The following is a 20,704-nucleotide window of genomic DNA, read 5'->3' as shown; positions in this document are numbered from 1 at the left end:
ATAAATCATTATTATACACTGCTTACCAAAGGACACTTTACATGCAATGAATTCTGGAAAGTCTGAGTCACTGGACTGACTTTGATAAGATCATAAGTCCTTTCCGACGCACAGCCGCCCTCTGCTAACAGCACCTTGACGAGACGTCTTGCATACAACATAATTCGAGAGGCGAAAATCGTCACTGATTCCCTCCTCTTTAATGCAAAGTATTGGAAAGTTGTATTTTACAAGCAGTTTACGAAAGTCAGCACACTTCCTTCGAAGACTCTTGGTATTCCACAGAAATATGGAGACATTGTTGTAGCGGTTATTCATGTACTGCTTGCCTCAGTTTTGGCCCGGATTGCTGACATAATAGTGCTTACAGAGGCGACAAGGCTTTCACTTCTGGTAGGTTGTTTGCTTCCGGCAGAGCAGATAGGATTGCCTTAAGATCTGCGAAAAGCATTGGCAAAATCAGTTGCGTCACCAATGTGGTGGTATGGTCGCTATTAACTGGCGTTATTTCTGCAGTAGGTGCGTAAGGTCTTTGAGAATACTGGGTGCGAATATTGGAGCTTTCTGGTGTATAACTTTCTGCCTATTGTCGTCTGGGTTTTCGCAGCACTGATTCATAAGACTGGGCGCTTGACTGTGATCCTCTTGACTGGTCTCATGATTGCACTCTTGGTTGCTCGCTTGAAGAGGAAAAGTTTGTCGGTTCTCTTGACTGTGGTGGTTCCGGTGCCCACTGAGGTGCGTGACCTTGCACTGGATGAACAATCTCAAGGTTTGGGGAGGGTTCATGGAAAGTTCATGTCGACGCCTTTCTGCCGCTGCCTTGTTCTGAAGGCAGCCTGAGTAGCAGGGGGCATGGTTCCTCCCACAGTTCGCACATTCAGGCTGAAGGAGTGACTTTCGCTCCTTGTTGCCATGATCTTCTGAGCAGATTTTGCGTCGACGTGTGCTGAGGCAATATTTCACCATGTGCCCAAATCGCTGGCAATTATAGCAGCGAAGTGCTGGTCCTAGATATTCCTCGGCATGATGACTGGTGAAACCTAAGTAAGTTTTAGGGCGACCGTCTCTGAAAGTCAGGATTGCTGTGTGAAGTGGATGCGACTTTACTGCTCCATCTTCGTGGCAGTAATATTTTGTCTGCGTGCCAATATAACTTCTGCCTCTCTCAAGAAATCTAGGTTGCTCGTCTATATACTGCACAAGAACACTTCTTACTTTCTCAACGTCTCGCCTATATGACTCTGGCATGAAGGGCTTGACTTCTAGGCCAACTAGATTTGAGAGCATCAGAAGGTGTTTTGCGGATGATAAGGAAACAACGCTGACACTGAAACTTGCAACCCTGACCGTCCTAAATACTGTGTTTTTTCTTTGTCAGCGGAAACTATTTCGGCAAGCACTCGCGGTTTGAATTCACTTGCCAAAAAGTAGTACCTTCGCTTGTTGGGCGAAAGGCAACTGCGATGCCTTCTTCTCGTATATTCTTTTACGTGACCAAAGCAAATGATGCATCCTCAGCCACCTCTTCTTCATCAATTAGCTCATAATTCGATGTTGTGTCGTACTTGCTGTCCTCTAGACGAGGTTTCTTGCCCTCGTCTTCACCATCAGCCAATGTTCCTGAAGTCGTCGAAGTTAATTCCAAGTTGTGCAAAACCAAACCTGCCGGTTTTATGAAGCTTTGTGACGCCTGCAAGCCTCCACGCTTACAGTGTATGTTTGGTCGCTGACTTTGTGCAGTGCTCTGATTTTTCTGATTTTTCTTTACATTTACGGTCAGCATTGACGGCGATTGCCAAACAAGACGTCGGGGGTATATTCAGCAGGCCGGGCGCCTTACAGGTACGACGTTTATTTTTTAAGGACCTGGCTATTACCCTGCCACTACGGTGGTCGGCAGCCGAGAACATCGCGACGAGCCTTATGCTCGTCCAAGTATAGGAATCCATATGAATGATACTACAGGTAGCAATGTCTTTAGAGCTCTTGTGTACTTGAACGCCGTCCCCATCGTTCGTCGGCCCATAAAACTACGAGGGCACTTTTGTCCTTCTTGAGGGCGACTGGCCTGTGTGAACGCCTTTGAATCGCTCAGGCCTAACAAGGCTCCTGCATGCGTGCGCGAGCTCACCGCGGCTTTCCTCCTCCTTCCTTCTCACTCTCTATCTTATCTTTCTATTCCCTCTTTCCAGTCTCCTAGAGTAGGGTAGCCAACCAGACTCATTTCTGGTTAACATGTTAACCAAAGAGAAGGCAGGGATGCATCCCTGCCTTCTCTTTTTGTTTCCTCCTCCTCTTTTTCCTGTTTGAGCTCCTTTTACGATCAACCTGACAGTTACATATTGTATCCCCTTAAGGCGCGACCATATGCATGTGATTTTCAAGCGACGGCGACAAGCGACAGTGACGAGAGACAAGTATGGTTGTCGTGGAGGGTAATCTGTTGCCGTCGCTTCTCCTGTCACCGGTTTCTGGATAGCGAGAACATTTCTCTGGTACCCGGAAATTCGCATGGTGGCTTCCGGCAGCTACCAGTGATTGCATAAAATCCAAGCACCCGTGCTATCCAGGGCGCCCGCTTGGATAGGGTTCTGTATTAAAAAAAATAAGAAGAAGTTTTTACCCTAGAATTGTTTGTTGGAGCTCATTTCAGCCAACCCTGATGCTGGACATATCATAAGCGAAGGCAGGCGTACAAAGGTAAAGAGCACTTCAAAACAAAAACCTTTGTGAATCCGGCCCCTGATTTTCTTCTCGTTACTGGCTCTCCGTCATGACAGCAAGTAATAAACGGTATAAACATTCTTCGCTTAGTCTCACCACACACAGAAGGCAAAGTATTGACGATGTTTTAGGCCTGAGATGCCACCGAGAGCTGCGAAAGTTCTTTTCTTTCGTCTTACCAGATATGGGGCACTAGAGCACTGAACGCTGGCGATGTGCAACGCTTTTTTAGCTGAAGACAACGGCATATTAAAACTAGATATGTGGTACACACTGGTTAAAAAGGTTGTCTCATAACATGTTTGCATATCTTACTATTTCACCGGCGCACGATTGTATTTATTATTCGGCTAACAATGAAAATTTGTCGCTTCTTTACGTGATGTCGTGTCCGTCTGGTTGCCCCCCACCGTGACGTGACTACGCGACAGGTTTAGCCGTTCGCGTCCCTTGTCGCCCTCGCTAGAAGATCGTGTGCATATGGTTGCTTCTTTAACCCCTAGGATTGAGCAGTAAGATGTATGTCCTGTAGCTCATATATTGAAAACGCCGAAATTTTCTGGCATGCACTGAATTTTTCTTATTGCGCGCAAAATAAAGAGATATTGATAGCCGTTTCTTCAAAGTGGAGCGGTTCACTTCACTCAACGGAAACTTGGCCAACAGAAACTTGCATATACTGGCCGTAGAAGTACATCAAAAGCGCAAACCAATCGTTCACATAGTTCCTACGGCCTATTGTTGCTGAGAGGAGGTGTCTTTATTTTTTAAACATCGGAACTACATCACATGATGAGGCATCCTGTGCTAATATTAGTTTAGAAGAGTAGGAAGTGATTTAATATCTTTTTAACTATACTCTTACAACTAGGTTTTGTTTTCATATCACTGTACTAATTGTTTTACGACTTTGTTATGTTAAGGAGAAAGCCTAAGTGCCTCCTGGGCCGAAAAATCCGTCGTTCAGTATTATCTAAAAATTGACTGTCAACTTTTTTTATCTGCTGTCGTTGTTTATCACTTCAAATCGTTTTTGTACGCTAACAGCAGAATGGGAACATTTTTTCGCTTCTGTACTGGTGGCAGAGTTTTTTTCCATCAAGGTGATAAGTCTTGTCACCGTCCTGCATCGAACAATATTTAGTCGATAAACTCCGAAAAACACTTTCAGAACTAAGATCCCGCCAATTGCCTTAATAAATTTATAAGAGACTCAAAGTATGTTGGGGGACTAGTGACAATTTGAAAGCCATGCGCGTGCGCGTAAGGTTAGTTTGAGGGCATATTATGTACTGCATGCGTGTGCTCTCATCGCAGTGCGTTTTTACAACACGTCTGGATGGTTGCCAAAAAAAAATAACATTGGTTACCCTCTCTTGAGGCTAGTTAGATGTGCTATGAGCTCAACCATTTCCTACAGTCAGTTTAAACAAATACAGGGCAATTCCAGGGGTACGGCCTGTTAAGCAAATTACTCTCGCTCGTTCTCACTTCATCTCGATACCCCTTCACCAGTGCAGGGTAGCAAACCGGACGTGCGTCTGGTTAAACCTCCCTACCTTTCCAGCCTTCTACTTCGCCCTCTCTCTTTGCCCTTGCTGATAAATCTGAAGCTGCCTCAGGTGAAAATGCCGTAATCACATTCTGCGTGTGTGACATTTGGGCACATGAGCGAAACGAGAACAAGGTGAAAACGGGAGCCAAAGTTTTGACAAGTGGACTTGTCTTTTTCAAGGCGACATATGCTTTCCTCGGCAGATTATATATAGGTAGGGTTCTTCTAAAGGGGAGGGGGGTGGGTGCGGCAACGACTGAAGGTGTGTTAGTGGCGAGGGTGTAGAATTGAGAATAAAGGAGTGCTGTGCACAAGGCCGGTGACACGGCCGTGTGTCAGCCAGCGTGCCAACGGCCGTGTGCCCAGCACCTCTCTATTACCTGCTTCGCTGGTGGTCGTGGGCTATCGTGTTTCGGAAAGAGATAATAAAAGAAAGAAGCGGCAGAAAACGGTGATCGTGGAAAAAAAATATAAAAAAATTACTGCAATGGAATAAAGACGCAAAGAAAAAGACAGAAAGCAAGGCAAAAAAAACACAAAGCAACCAAACTAAGTGTTGTTGCCTATAGCTTGAAATTTAGCATAGCGAATAGATTCTAAAGCTCCCTTTGAAACGTTTATGCCTGTCGGTTGCAATGTCTTGGACTTATGAATAAGATATGATTCGCAGTATTTTCTGTCTCGTCCAGAACGGAAATTTGACTGTAAGATGTACGACATGCTGCGGACTCTCTAATCAACAAATTCACAAGCCAAAAAGCCGCACGTGGCTGACGGCGGAAAAATAATAAAGGGATGCCGTCAACGACTAATGGCTTGTAGGCGACAGCAAATTCTCATGGGCCTCAGCACTATCCTCTACGGCGAAGTACGCGCCAAGAGGATCAATCTCATTTTACAGTTCCTGTTTTCTTTTCTTCGTTTTTTTTACCTGTGTGTAACGCGAGTTGCTTCTTCAAACTCACCGCACCTGCTCGTTATCACTGCGCTGGAAGATGAGTATCCGAACGGGTGCAGTCAAGTCTCAGATACAGCTTAGAACAATGAGAATCTAAGTATCTGCAAGAGATGGCCGTCACGAGTCGTGTACGGCTCGCATATCATTATGTTATGCGTCAACGGTTACAATTTTTCCTCGTGTCACATTCTCTAACAATTTCCTTCGTAAAAACTTTTTTTTTCGCGAAGGTTGCAACAGTTTACTGTCACCACCATTTTTGCATTAGAGACACCACCTAAATTGTTTAGCGCAAATCTATCAGTGCGTTGTCTTCACAGTTAGTTTATAATTTTCCGTGAAGCAGGCGCCCGTGATATGTGGCCAGAACATTTTTCCACGAGAGCTGCATGCGTTGACTGTTTCCGCACCGTGGACTTGCCTGAGTGACCATTTACAAGTGGTAAGCAAATACTACGTGTGTGGGTAATAGCAGTTTACACTCGCACAGTAATTGTGCTTAGAGCCTCCGAAGCCTTGTAAACAATGGTGTCTTACATATTCCGCTTGTCTCACTATAATATTTTTCTGTGAAATTGAGCATGTTCTTTAAGTAAAATTTCTTATTCATTAGGGAACTTATCTTTCTCTTGCTGAGCGGTAACTAGATATTGTAAAATAACTACAAATAAAATATATGGTATATTTTCTTTTTTTTACAAGTTCGTTTAAAACGACAGTCTTAACTTCTATAACTCTGACTCGAGAATATGCACATGCGTTTTTTAACGGCGAATTCTTTTGTGTGTAATCAGTCGTTGTATTCAGTCTTCTAGATTTACGTTTCTGCCGTTTATACAAGGTTATTAATCGCTTTCCGAGTGTCACACTTAGGGCTCCATCGCGCGCTAATTTGCTCTCATGTAAGCATTTCTCATGTCTCTGTACATAACTCTTTAGCTATAACTCGTATTTCGCATGTGTTTCCTATCTTTACGCAGTTTGTAGTGCTTACTGTGTCTTTGTTTCGCTAGGTCCGCACATTTCGGTCTTCTCCGCAAGGAATTCGCGACTCATCTGCGCTTCTCTGTAAATCATGCTTTGCTGTAATAATTATTACACTGCAGCAAAGCACGCCCTAAGGCGGTATGTTTTCGTTTAGTTTCGTCTCTTGTTCTGGTATTCTCTTTCCTTTTCTGTTTTATTTGGTGCAGATTTTGCTTCTGCTATTATTTTTCACAGGACTCTACATCAGCAACTAAAGCTATGTCACTATCCGACAAAACACATCTGTCTTGAACTTCCAGGAACAGAATCACGGTTGGCCATACATAGTCTTAGAAAGACACTAAAGAGTCTAAAGAAAAGCACTTAAATTGTTTAGACGGTGAAACATAATTTCTGTGTTTCCGTTGAATTTTGCAGTTATTAGAGGATAAAGTGAAGGCCAAAGCCTAAATTTTTAGATTTCGCGCTGAAACCTCAGCGCCGGTGCGACGTCACAAATGTGCGGGGTTATAAATTTATAACTATTTTCTTGTATTTGGACCACCGTGGCTCAGTAAATGTTCTTCAAACTGGCTATGCTCAGTCTTTAGCTCTTTTAGAATGCAGTGTAGCTCATTTTTCTTGATAGTAAGTTGACGAGGCCCGAGAAGACGTTGTCAAAGTCTGTGACGTCACGGCAAGGAGTTGCAGGAACTTCAAGGTGGCGTCGCAACCTGCCTTTCATCTTTCCGCCTTTTCTGGCTTACCAAGCATCCTCTAACGGTAATAGTGAATTTTTCAGCGTTGTATCAAGGTAATTCATCACACAGCTGAATTTATTTTTTCGCTTTAGTGTTATTTTACCATGATATCTGCTGAAGGAGCTAACTGAGTCAATGACGCAATTAAGAAGAGTAGCACTTCAGCATTATTAAATCATTATCGACACTTGCATCGGACTTCGGAAACGTAGGTATATGAGTAAATAAACAAGAACGAGTGCGACGTTCTCTGGGAACAAAGAAGTATTTTTTTTTAATTTGTGACATCAGACGTCAGCTTTACCTTTTTGTCCTCTGGAAGACTCCTTGTTGTGAATTCCATCTTGAAAGTGCTGCACTGCCCAACGGCCCTGTGTTTTGTCAGAGTTCTTGACTCCTGACACGGTGTTGCTCGTCGGTTTCCGGTGAGTCCAGTCAGCGCCACCTGCGGATAAGGGAGAATTCCACAGAATATGAAATGACAAAAAAAATGCCCCTCCACTCTTCTCGGGGAAGAACATTTTGCGACATTGAACTTACGTCCAGAGTACCATCATTTTTTAACGCGACAGCGTTGAGGAGCTTGTGCCGAAGAAAAGCGGGTGTTGTCGGCGTCGGCGGCGTCCGCCGTGAGCGAAAAATTTCGGAAGGCAATTCATAAATAAAAACAACTGGCAAGATGGGCTGGGTGGGAATAGAACCACGGTCTCCGGAGTGTGAGACGGAGACGCTACCACTAAGCCATGAGCTTTTTTTCTTTATTACGTTGATTTCAACACCATTCAAACGCGTACAAAGTAGGTTACTTGGTGCAGAAAATTAATATTGCAACACTTCGAGAGACTGTACATATTTAAAAGGCACTCAAAGAGGATATCACAGACACCAAAGTGTCAACCTCCTGAAAACATTCTGGCGGTTCAATCATGTGCTTGAGGGCAACACGCATGTACCTAAGACTTTCACTTAGGTGTTCCCTCGCAGGTCTTTCACCTACGCGGGCATTCCTGACATCCATACGCGTTTTCCACACGCTGCTCATACATAAAAGCATTATCAAGTCAGCCGGCACTCCCCCTGTGCCTGCACACGGTAAGAACCGAATACCGAAAGGACTTAACGCCAGTTCTTTCTTCAGAGTTCGTTTGAGAACATTCCACAAGAAAACTGAGTCATGGCAATCCAAGAAGATGTGCTCAATAGTTTCAGGTTTCTTACATATGATGCCGTTAACAGACCATGAAACAAAGAAGCCCTTGCTTTGCAGCCATGGCTTCACAAGGAGAGTGCCCGAATGCAATTGAAAAAAGAAGGTTTTCGCTGAAGATCTAACCGGCATTTTTCTAACGCGTTACAGCACATTGCGTTCAGGTCCTAAGTTATACATCATACGGTAGACAGGATGCGGCAAGAAAACATGAACCAGATCTCTATAAAGTTTCTTACGCGTCAATGAAGTCAAAAATTCATTCGAAAAATGCGCTTTCAGTAATGAAAAGAACATAACAACTTCCCTCAGAAAGCCAATTGGTGTTCGAGTATGTTCTTCTGTTGATGAGACAACCCACTCAGGCAAGGAGGAACTCAATCTCACTTGAATAATAGTACGCAGAAATATATCACTTTGATCCCTTAAGAAAAAGAACCTACTAACAATCTGTTTCAAAAACAAATGTGTTAATCCTAGTCCTCCATTCTTCACCGAATGAAACAAGTTACACCGGCTAGTTCTCTCCCAAGTGGATCCCCATATATATACCGCAACCACTCTGTGAAGTTTCTGCACCGAAATCCTTGCCATGCATAACACTTGTAGTACATAATACACCTTTGTAACTAAAAACAAATTGCAAACACTAGCTCTTGAAAACATCGAAAAATTATGCCCACCCCACTTTTCTGTCTGATCTTTAACTGTTTTTACTTCTTCGATCCAATACGCGGCACTGTCACGATAATGTTGTAAAGGCACCCCAAGATATTTTCCAGGGGTAACACTCCAGTTCATAGTGCAAAAATACTCGGGTACATGTGGCCAGCTGCCATGCCATAAACCTAGGCACTTAGTCCAGCTGACAACACTTCCAGTTGCGGCGCAAAAAGAAACAAACTCTTTAATGGTGTTATTCACGCTTTCTGTATCACGACAAAAAATTGCCACGTCATCTGCATAAACCAGAACTCTAGTCTCAATTCCTGCGTAGATAAACCCGCGAATAGATTGGCTTTTAATTATTTTCAAACAGAAAAGCTATAAATACAAGGCTAATAAAAGAGGCGACAAACAGCATTCTTGTTTTACTGACGATTTCACTTTTATACTGGAGCCTAATTTCCTATTAATTATTAACTTTGCAGAGCAATCTTTGTACACCATTCTTACTCTATCTGTTATCACTGAACCGGATTTGACATGACCTAAGAGCAAAAATATTACATTAAGGACGACTCTGTCAAAAGCCTTTCCAAGGTCAATTTGTATCATAGCGACTCTGTCCTCTCTTTCATCGCAGCATTCCAGTATGGTGCTTGCAGTATGTATATTCGAAAAGAGCGATCTGCATTTGATAACGCATATCTGATGGGGGCCCACAAGTTCTTTTATAACGGTCTGCAGTCGTCGCACCAGTACCTTAGTGTAAACTTTATAGTCCGTATTTGTCAAGCTTATTGGTCTATAGGCTTCAACCGCCAAAAGTCGCGCACGAGCTTTTACTTTAGGAATTAAAATAACGTGCGATGGTCCGAAAAGAAGGAGGTGCTTCCTTATTCTCGTACATCTCCCTTATCACGTGATGCAATGCTACAGCTATTCCACTTTTAAAGCTCTTATGGAAAGCCCCTCCCAGACCATCAGGCCCCGGCGACTTGCCGGGACTAAGTTCGTCAATCGCATCCTCAACTTCTAAAAGGCTTATTGGTCTGTCGAGCGCTTCACAGACCTCGTCCGATAATGTTGGCATTAATGGCAAGAAGTCAGTTCTAAACCTTTCAATATCACATGTATTTTTCCCCATCAAACTTTCATAATAAGACTCAAAGGCGTGCTCAATCATTCCAACATCACTAGTGACTTACCCTTGATAACTTATATCTGTTATTTCTTTGGAAACCACGTGTTTCTTCTCGTCACTTGTCGCTCGCTTGGTAGGCGTCTCTCCCATCCATAAACTCTCCGCCCTTGCCCTTAATACCGCACCCCTGTACTTTTGTTCATCCATGACTTCAAGTTCAGACTTCTTTGATTTCTTTCGAAAATAAGCCAGGCGAAGAGCTTTCTGTGCTGAGCATATATTTTAGCCTAAGGTGTAATTCCTTCTCACGCTCTTTTTTTTTTGTGATAGACTACGCATGCTATTTCAATCGCGGTGAATTTAACGTCTCTTTTGAAGAGTTCCCATTCTGCAATGAAGAACGCTGACGTAGTTATGCTGAGCAAATTTTCGAGCTTTTCTTGAACCGCCTTTTGAAGAACGTCGTCTTGCAAAAGCTTATCATTTAGCTTCCATAAGTCCCAGCTGAATTTCGATGAGTTTTGTTTCTTTCCTATGGTTGACATAACGAGGCAATGATCGCTAAAACTAACATTTAACACTTCATAACTTGAAAATAACGCTACAAACGTTAACGGAGCATAAATTCTGTCTAGCCTGCCATGAAACTGACCTTGATAGTGCGTATACATGGTATGGTTCTCGCTTGACAACACATAACCAATGTCTTCTAGCTCTTCTTGCCTTACAATCGAACTTAAAAGCAACGCACTTTTAACACAAACACTAGTCAACTTAGATTTATCTTCTGGAAAGCAAACACAATTAAAATCACCCAGTAATATGACATGTCTTTCACAATTCAAGTACTGCTGAATATCACCAAAAGAGACTTCCCGCTCCCGTGCTACGTTCGGAGCATAAACACATATAGCCCTCCAAGGCATCTCTAAAAAAGTAAAATCGCAGAGGACCATTCTACCTTCCTCGGATGACGTGACGGCTTCAACTACAGCAATACTGCTACTTAAAAGAATAAGGCAGCCCCCAGACCTACCCGCCGCATGACATACACTTACGGTATATCTAGGGCGGAAAACGTTAGCCATTTGCTCCGTGTATTCACCAGTTGCAATTTTTGTTTCTTGAATGGCCAATAAGTCAATATTATTTTCGATAAGAATACGGTTAACTTGGCATTGCCTTCTACGCCCGCTAAGTCCACGCACGTTGAACGTCGCGACACAAAGACCAGTCGAAAAATTAGCTGCCATTTACCGGGAGGAAAATCTAAACCAATTACCGCACATCGTCCGTCTCACATCTGCTACGATGACTCGACTGTCTAGGGAGGCAGACCATGGTTTTCTGGACTTCAAAGCCCAATGACGACGGCCGACGCACATCCTGCCCACAAACCCCACTCCACAGACCCCAACAACAATTTTTCTAACCCAGGAACGGCTCCGCGTTAGCGGAGGCGTCTGGGTCTGGATGCGTCTGGAATTTAGCCATGAGTTTGATGGCTCAAAGAACGACAAAATCACCTCTAGTGAATGCGGTGTTGCCTTATAAACGTGCCGCGAAAAGTAATACTGCGGTGTATATCGGTAATTATGAGCATGTAAATTACACAAATCATAGTTAAACGAGTAGCGAAGTACGTATCCGCTGAATTTCTTCGGCGCTTGGCGCACACGCAGAGCCATCTTGCGGGAAACACGGAAGATCCCCTCCTCGCAATGTACGGCGCTGAACCGACAGGTGGCGCGCCACTCGCCCGCTACTGGGGATACAATAAGTACGAGATCCTCCGAGGTATGTGGAAAGGTGTTGTGGTTCCAGGACTTTTGGAAATGCGGTTGTTTGCTTTAAATCAGGGGTACAATCAGGACTCGATGGGAACCAAAGGTCAGTGGGTCGCCTCGCAATGGGCGCTCACGGGAAGACTACAAATGAAGCTGTGCAGGGTGATATGGGCTGGACTAGTTTTGAAGTGAGGGAAGCTCGCAGTAAAATTGAGTATGAAGAACTCCTGAGGGAATATGTAAGAACGTAAATGGGCTGGGAGAGTGTTCAGGTATCTGTACAGGAAAAACATTGATTCACAGTGGAGAAAAAGAACTAGGAAGCTTACCAGCAAGTATGTGGCCTGTAGGGTGGGCAATACAGCAACAAAGACGGTCAAGCGGAAAGTCAGAGAGGCTGAAATAATCTCATGGGTGGCGGCAATGGAAAGGAAACATGCCATGAGTAACTACTTAAGAGGAAATAACGAAATCAGGAAAGAAACAATTTATGGTAACTCAAAGGGAAGCTCATTACTTTTCGAAGCGAGATCGGGATGCCTTAGAACACGCACCTACAAAGCGAGATATAAGAAGGAACAAGGAGCATGTGCTTGCTGCAGTAAAGCTAGGGAAACAATGGAGAATGTTTTATTAGAATGTGAAGACGTCTACCCAGCGGGCGATTTAGGCACCACTGGCCTCCTTGAAGCCCTGGGGTTCAGCAGGAGCAGTGGAAAAGCAAACTTGTCCGTAATAGGCATTAGTAGGAGGCGATTGGAGGATTGGTGGACGAAAAGTAGGGAAACGACAAAAAACGGAGACGTACAAAAGCACAGTTAGCAATAGGGGATCCGAAAGTTTGGGTGTGGGAGTTTATAGTCTTTCTTTTTTTATTTTTTATTGTTTAACTTAGGTAGGACATTAGGCAGTATAATAGCAAGAACTTGGTGGCGCAAACCACCGCCCCGTTCCAAAAGTGGACGCTCATAACATCCATCCATCCATCCATCCATCCACTCCCCTTCGTCTCGTTCGAGCGCATTGGGGCCGTGCAGAGACGACCGGTGCGAGGATGCCCCAATACCCTTGCGATAACGCTATCGCATTCCACTCTTGAAGGCGAAGCGTAAGCGTCCTCCAATTTTTTGTGTTAGTTTTGTAAACGCAAAGATAGAGATTCTCATTTTGTGCCTTCTCAGTGTCAGGTTGTAGTGTGAGGTTTCGTGTGAACCCATGAGGTTTCATGCGTTAGTATTAATGGTAATGCCACTGAAAATACGCGGAACATCAAATGCATAACCGAGTGAGTTCCTGGCTTCGTTATCATCGCACATTTCATGGTCACTCATTGACATTATCAAGACACTTTCTTAAAGCTGTAACGGGCAAGTGATCCGCGCTGTTGTAAGAGCACAAAAACGAATTAAATGTGAGAAAATGCGATTTATATTTGCGTTTTTCAGTAATTCGCAAGTAGGGCCACACATTTATGTTTATGGAGGCCAACGTTTATTAACGCGAGAACAAGATATGTCCCATTACGCGAAAATCCGTCGGCGTGACCGAGAGATGCTACTAAAACGGCCGACACCACTAAGAGTAAGAACACTTCAAAAAACGCTCGGACTGACGTCAAATTTCTGAGGGAGGTTCCTTTAAACAAGTTAAACCTTATGGCCTTGGAAAAAAAATTTTTGCACATTTTGGTCTGGCTGGGAATCAAACCCGGTCCTCCGTGCTGCGAGACGAGCACGCTTCTGTCAAGGCCACGGCGGTTCCACAGTTCTTTCCAAGTGTGCCTAGTGCGTACGTTTATGAGCGCGTTCATGCGTGCAATGAGCGCGTTCACGATGTTGGAGGCCCAAAACGGTATAAATGCTTTTCCGTTGCCACACGTAAGCAGTCATAAAGAGAGAGAGAGAGAGAGAGAGAGAGAGAGAGAGAGAGAGAGAGAGAGAGCAATAGAAGACAAGAAACGCAGGGAGATTAACCAGACGCACGTCCGGTTTGCTACTCTGCTCTGGGGGAATGGGGTATGGGATGAAGAGAGAGAGGAGATAAATAGAGAGCACAGTTTCGCGCACATTTGAAGGTTCGCACCGAGTCTACGCGCGGTTGCCAAGACCTGTAGACTTGAGGCATTTCAACAGCGCTTTCGTGGCTTTCTGTGCCAATGACGTGTAAGGCCATGGTCCGAGGATCTTCATCACCGAAAATGGTCTAGAGTCCAGCTGGTTCAATGCTGTCCAGAGGGCTTCACGCTCGACGTCGTATTGGGGACAGGATGTGTTCAATAGTTTCTGTGGTTCCACAAGAGTCGCACATGGGCGTATCCCCCATTCCAATGTGAAACGAGTAGGCCTTCGTAACTGCCATCCCGAGCCAGAGGCGGCACAATACTATGGCCTCAAAGCGGGAAAGTTTTGATGACATTGGTAGCCTTAAGGATGGATCCAGCCTATGGGGATGACACTTCGGAAGTTTGGGAGTAGACCAGTATTTGCGTGTCATAGCTTTAGCCACGAAATGATGCTTTCTTGCAGCGTTGGTTCTGGATAAGGGGATTGGAACTGGCAAAAGACTTATGACTGCTTCCATCTGAAAGCACTCATAAGTATTTTAAGAAGGGGCTAGAACTAAATGTTTAAATAACTACTGAGAAGGCAGTGTTGCGCTGGCAATTGCAAGATAGGATATGTCTATACACGGATTTACAGCACTTGTCACATAAAACGCCTCCATAAATTAGCTCTCTTATTAACAGCAGTAATTCTCGTTATACCTATATAACAAGCATCGAAGAAAGAATAAGTGCCTTTAGTGCTGAATGTACCAGCACGGGAACGGGTAATACAGGCGAAGAAAACTATATGCTTCAAAATGGAAGAGTTAAACAATCAGTTAGATTAACAAAGTAATGATGCGCTTGACGGTGTATATTTGCTGCAGTGAAGTTATAAGGTAGCGCTTATCCTGACTTGTAGAAACTAGGCTCTTGGTGTGTTTCTTGGTGTTTCCCCCTTTCAACCACTATTCGCGTTTTTTTTTTCTGTAACATCCCCCATACAGCAATGCTGTCAGGCTATTTATAGTATCATAATAAATAAATAAATAAATAAATAAATCTGCCCGGTCCTTTGCTGACCCATGTCCGTCACGGATGTAGTTAACGTGAAACGGAAGTCTGAGTGAGCCCTCGAGAAAAACCGCTACAGCGATAAAACGCAAATTTTTAGCAATCACAACCTGCAGTCTGGTAGCAGAAAATTCCCGATGGTAATTATTTAGCCGAAGTAATGACAACAGCAAAACTGTGTCCGTGACAGCAGGCACTGCACTGGGACTGGATGTCCTTGCTAAAGGCAACGCATCTAGTCGTAAAGATTGGTGTGACGAAATGATACGCCGACATGCAAAGGGACGAGCTGCGATTTTACGTGCTGACCAATGCACGCGTCTCGTTCATTTTTCTTTCCTTCTCGAAGCTTCTCCCTGTCTCGTCACACTGACCCGCCTTTCATTACGTTTTCTCCTTTCCTTTCCTCTCGCTGCTATTTCTAAAGCAGCCCTTGTCACGGCCACATGCATTCCGCAGGAATAGTCGATGAGGGGGATCGCTGTGCAGGATGTTGGAGGAGAACCACGCAAGGGAGGCTGTTTCCATCGCCCTCATCGGCTCGGTGGGGAGGAGGGGGGGAGGCAGCTCGCGCGTCCGCCGCGATTCAGTCGAGACGCTCATGAGCTTTCAATGCCACTTGCCACCCCGACAAAAACCCCTGGAATCAAAAGGTCTGCCCGGATCGCCTTCCACTGACGTCACCTCGGATAGCGGTGCTGTTGGGGAAACGCTTCACACGCAAGGCGCGGTATAGGGAGCTGTAACGGAAAAGGAGGTTCGGGGGCGGGGAGGTGTTGGAGGGTGAAGTGTGGGAGGAAGTGCGTGTGTGTGCGTGAAGACGGTTGCTTATACTCGCTTTTATTTACGTCTCCCCTCGAAATACACCGTTGCTGCAAGCCTCGGGGATGCGTCGTGAAGGAAGCGCGCGAAGCTTTCGCGCAATCAATGTGTTTCTCTGCACTGGCGCCACCGGGGAGAGCGCGCGCGCGGAACCACAAAAGGGGTCCCGCGCCAGTCCAATGCAGGCATTCGCTCACGAGTAGCAACGGGAGCGGATATAGAGGGAGACGGACTTCTGAGAAACGACGAACGAAAGAAACGGAGGGAGAGGGGCGGTCGACTCCTGGCTCTCGAAGAGGGACGAGCCTTCTTAGGTTGCAGCCCAAACGAAAAGCGGCGCGAAACAGGACACTTCGGGCAACGAGGAAGATACCATGCCCTGGAGCTAGAAAGGCGCCGGTGGGTCAGACATACAGAAGCGGGAAACACAAGAAGAAGCAAGCATGCTGGACGCGACGTGAGAGCATAAGGGTGAGGAGAAAAAGGAGGCAAGGCATCGCCGACCCGGGGTTGTTTCAATGGAGGTCCTCTTTCTGACACCGCGGGTGTCGACCACGCTACTGGGTCGACGCAATAGAGAGGGGAGCCCAAGGAACTTTTTTTTTCTCGCCGGGCAATCGGTTTGTTAGCGCGCTTTTGTCTCTTACGTTATACCTGCTTGTGTCAGCCTGGCGCACCGTCTCTATCGCTATTTCGTTCCCTTCCTTGCTTTCTTTTTGCTTTTTTACTCATGATAGCGCTTGTTTGTTCTTTTTTTCTTATCACGGCTTTCAAGGCTGGCTTGGCTGGCCTTACGCCGTCGTGTCTGTTTGCTTGTTATCTTTCGTTTATTTGCGGTTCTCCTCTTCTACGTCTCGTTGTGCTAGTATCGGTTGTCATATATAAGGCGAAGGGGAGATTGATTTTTCAGGCACTGTTTGAGTTGCGCTAAGCCTGTCGACGAAGACGACAGCCGGTACGTTGTGTTGCAAGACGGATGCACACTGACGAGCCGCGATAACATGTAAGGCGTGCAATTCATCCGAATAATTGTGTACTTATGCAAGTGGTATAAGAAAGTTTGCCCAGTTCAAAACGCAGTAAAAATACTGTAAGAATAATATATTCTACGCTTGAAACTGTGGCTTGTCGTCTTTAATGTGGGCGCCTAAGCGGTGGGCCCCCTTACGCGCGCTTTCCTATTATGAAACTTGTTCACGTCCGAGTTACGTAATGCTAAAGAACGGCAAGACAAAACATATACGCCAGAAACTACTCAATCTTTACTAAATGTTATTTTGTTATAATGTGCCGGTTCTATTGGACATCGCGTCTAATGCTCTTTGTTTATTACCGTGCCGAGGAATACAACGGCTACGTGGGTTCATTTCTACACTTAATAGCCCTTTATCCCCGATAGATATTTTGGCGCGGAAACTACAGTGTAAACAATATCTACGCGAAGCATCTGTTTTGATGTATAGTTTTGCAACAACTGTTTATGCGCGTGAAAAAAAATATACAAGACAAAAGCACAATGCTTTTGCGTCACCGAAACGCGCGATACGCCTGAAATTCAAACAGGGAAATCTCAATCGGCGTTATTGAAAAACAAAGATGGTTCACATTTCCATTATTGCGTAACCATCCGCCCGGTCTCTCGCAGAGATGCTTACTCAACATGGCAGCTGGACGGATAACAGGTAGACACAAGGAGAAACCAACTTTCAATTTTAACGTTTTTGTTAAAGAAAACAAATATGAAAACACGGAGTCACACATACGTCGCGTGCTACGAATTTCCTCGTCGTGTCAACTGGTCGGCCAGCATGGAAATATGTATTTAGCTCTGTATTCTGATGTCAACTGCTGTAACAACGTAATGATAAATTGGCGTTACTCAGAGCGCCCTTGATTACTTTATGCACGAGTAGTAAATGTCATTGCTCATTTTGATACCCGCGGATGGCTTCGTGAGCGGAGCTTTCGCTGTCGCTTTCTGCGTACGTGTTTCTTTTTTGTTGTTGGTTTCTTCCGAAATAGCCGGGGAGTAGAGGTGGTGTGTATTGTGAGAGCACAAAAAACAATTTAACTAGATGTACAAATATTAGGCATCGGGTGGTGGGAGAGAGAGAGAGGAATATAGGAAGCTAGGGATGTTAACCAGTCAAGGGTCTGGTTGGCTACTCTACGCTGGGGGAAGGGAGAAGGGAAAGAGGGAGAAGGGAGAGAGGTTTAGTGACGTGTACGGACATTACTTGACTTACAGCCGCTCGCGCAAACCAGACGTTCTGAGAAAGCGCAAAAGTGAGATGTAAGATACGTACTGCAGTCACAATCCCATGTTATTATTCTGTGCTCTCGCACTCGTAAGAAAGAGCATAACCTTGAATATATAGAAAAATAGCTAAATAAAATTAAACTGTGAGGTTTAACGTCCCTAAACTGCATAGTTGGCTATGGGGGACCACGCAGTGAAAGACTCTGAATCAATTTTGATCACCTGAGGTTCTGTGCACCCCAAGCACGGCACACCAGAGCGCTTTTGCATAACGGCGCGTGAGAACTGTCGTCATGATCCGTGTTAGGGGCCAGACACAGCGACGTCGCGGCTAGTGGAAGCTGACGAGTCATGCTCCAACTGCGGTCGGGCCTGCTGGTGGGAATTTCTTGTTAATATTTTTTTTCCTTTTATATTTAAACACCTCAAATACCCATGTTCTGTCGGTTTACGTGAGGAATGGTCAAGTGCAGAGAGAAATTTAGAGAATTCTGGGGTTTTACGGGCCAAAACTACGATTTGATTATGAGGCACGCCGTAGTGGTGGAAACCGGATTAATTCTCACCACTTGAGGTTACTTAACGTGGACCCCAATGCTTGGTACACGGGAGTTCTTGCATTTGGCCCCCATCAACATGCGGCCGCCGCAAGTGCGTATAAATATGAGTCAATAAATGTGGAAGAAACGGCAACTGCAGTAATGATAGAAAAGTAAGTGTGAATTACAACAAAAGCAAACAAACTGGAAATGCAGAACATATAGAAAGGAATACTATAAACATGAACTTAGTGAAAATTAGCGCTATGAAAAACGAAAAGTAGGTACAAAAGCAAAATTGGACACTACAATCACAACACTATACTACAAGCACAACACATACAATCGTTTGATATGAGTTCATTTATGCAACAATAATGTAAAATCTGGATGACGTTGAATAATTCCACACATCTCATAGCTTTGGCAATGCTTTCAGCAAAAATATTCATAAAAATAGCGCGCATTGATATCCCAATATATATGCACCATGTGTCCCACTGCGTCATACCGCGTGTAGACCAAACAGGAAGGCGAGATGGAGATTCGTATACCCTGAGAGCTCTAGTGCAGGAAAACGACTGCGCTACCACGGCGGGTACCGATAAAATTACGATGGGAGAATATGAATTGAAGTAAGGATAATGTCTGCAGAGAACGATAATGAGATTGAAGTATGGGATCACTCTACGGCTTAGCTACTTCCTGAAAAGCTGCGATAAAATCTGAACAAATTAAAGCTGCAAAAATTGAACGGACCAAGAATTCAAACTAAAACGCCGACGTTAAGCTATTTCTTTATCCACGTTAACTGGTTTCTAAAGTCGTCTTTTTTTCTTGTTACATACCAACAAACTGAGGAACCCTTGTTAATCGTAACCATAAACCTTACTGTCTTTCTTGTTCAGAATAATATAGAAGACAGACGGGCCCGCGAAAGCGGGACTAAAAAGCAAGGAAGTCTTAAAACGTAGATTGCGCTGCCGAGTTGGCCACCGGCAAGAATGGTGTCCGCTTTGTTTTTCTGCCGAGGACGGAACACCTCTCGTAAATTCCAATAAGTCTTCCCTCAAAGCACCGGCTGTAAAATGCTTTTATTACTACGGCAGGTTGCCCTCTGCAAGGCTATTCGGGCCGGCGAACCCGTGTTACGGCGTCGGCCGAACAGGCGACCTCGCGCAAACATTGCATTGAGACTATGCCACAAGGCAGGAGGGCGACGTAGAAGCAATGTGCTCGCGCTTACAATGCGAAACCCTGCATTCTGGAGCGGCGCACCGATCGTCCCGCACGTCACCTACTGAAGCCTGTTGCAGAAACAATAGGACTTGGTTTGAAAATAAAGGCCTTCCCGCTGTGCGACCATGGCAAAGGAGAATAGGCGTCAAACTGCGTCTATAGCACTTGCCGAACAACCGAGTAAAACACGTCACCGGGATACAAGGTTCTTGTGTTTACGTCGAATCAATGTTTTGTCCGTTCGCTGAAGAAGTTACTCTTGGGATGCTATTGGGCATTCAATGACGCTGTTCGCTGTGGCGTCGAACTTGCTTCCTATATAATGAAAATAGCTTCTTTTTTTCATGTAGGCGAGATTTTTATCGACGTGTGAAATGGATAGGCATTTTCAATAATAGCGGCTTAATGAACAGGAACGTATAAGTCCAATGTGACACATCACAAAACGCTTGAATGTAAAAACGAAGACGGCATAAAATACGGAGGGCCATTTCACGAAGTAAACGCACTTAATAATCGAGATGTTATGCTCCAACAGTCAATAAATTTAACGACGCGCCAATCTGGTTTTGGAGGGCATTTGGTAACCTCGCTAAACGTATTCATTAACCACTGATTATTTTCCACATAGCAGGAACGCTACAGAACCAAGGAAATTAGATGCCTGGCATCCCGTATAAGCGCCTGCACTTGATTAAATGCGTGCGTTTTTATTAGAAAACAGACTCTCCGATATGCACTTTTCTGAAGGTGGACGGCGATCAAGAAATGACGAAATGCCGAATGCGCTGACGACATTGCCAGCGTCGGCTGCAGCCGAGTAAACCGATGGCATCGAAAGCGACGGTTGAAACGGACCGTGGCAGCGTCACGCCACACACCCGTACGCGCGGGCGACGAGGCGAAATTATCGCGGAGCGGAAATGAAACAGCACGCGGACAGCTTGACAGCTCACGA

The 20,704-nt window shown here is 44.9% G+C and overlaps 1 protein-coding gene across 1 annotated transcript in view; it reads right to left on the bottom strand.

Moving 5' to 3' along the window:
- LOC142571631 (titin-like) overlaps positions 1–20,704 on the bottom strand; it is a 220,107-nt gene that overhangs the window by 6,489 nt on the left and 192,914 nt on the right. Inside the window, exon 12 of the mRNA XM_075680140.1 lies at positions 7,272–7,412. Within this exon, the coding sequence (XP_075536255.1) occupies positions 7,272–7,412 (141 nt within the window). The remainder of the gene's footprint in view (positions 1–7,271; positions 7,413–20,704) is intronic.

Source organism: Dermacentor variabilis, chromosome 2 (assembly GCF_050947875.1).
Source record: "Dermacentor variabilis isolate Ectoservices chromosome 2, ASM5094787v1, whole genome shotgun sequence".
NCBI classification, from domain to species: domain Eukaryota; kingdom Metazoa; phylum Arthropoda; class Arachnida; order Ixodida; family Ixodidae; genus Dermacentor; species Dermacentor variabilis.
This window is presented reverse-complemented; position numbering and strand designations above follow the sequence as displayed.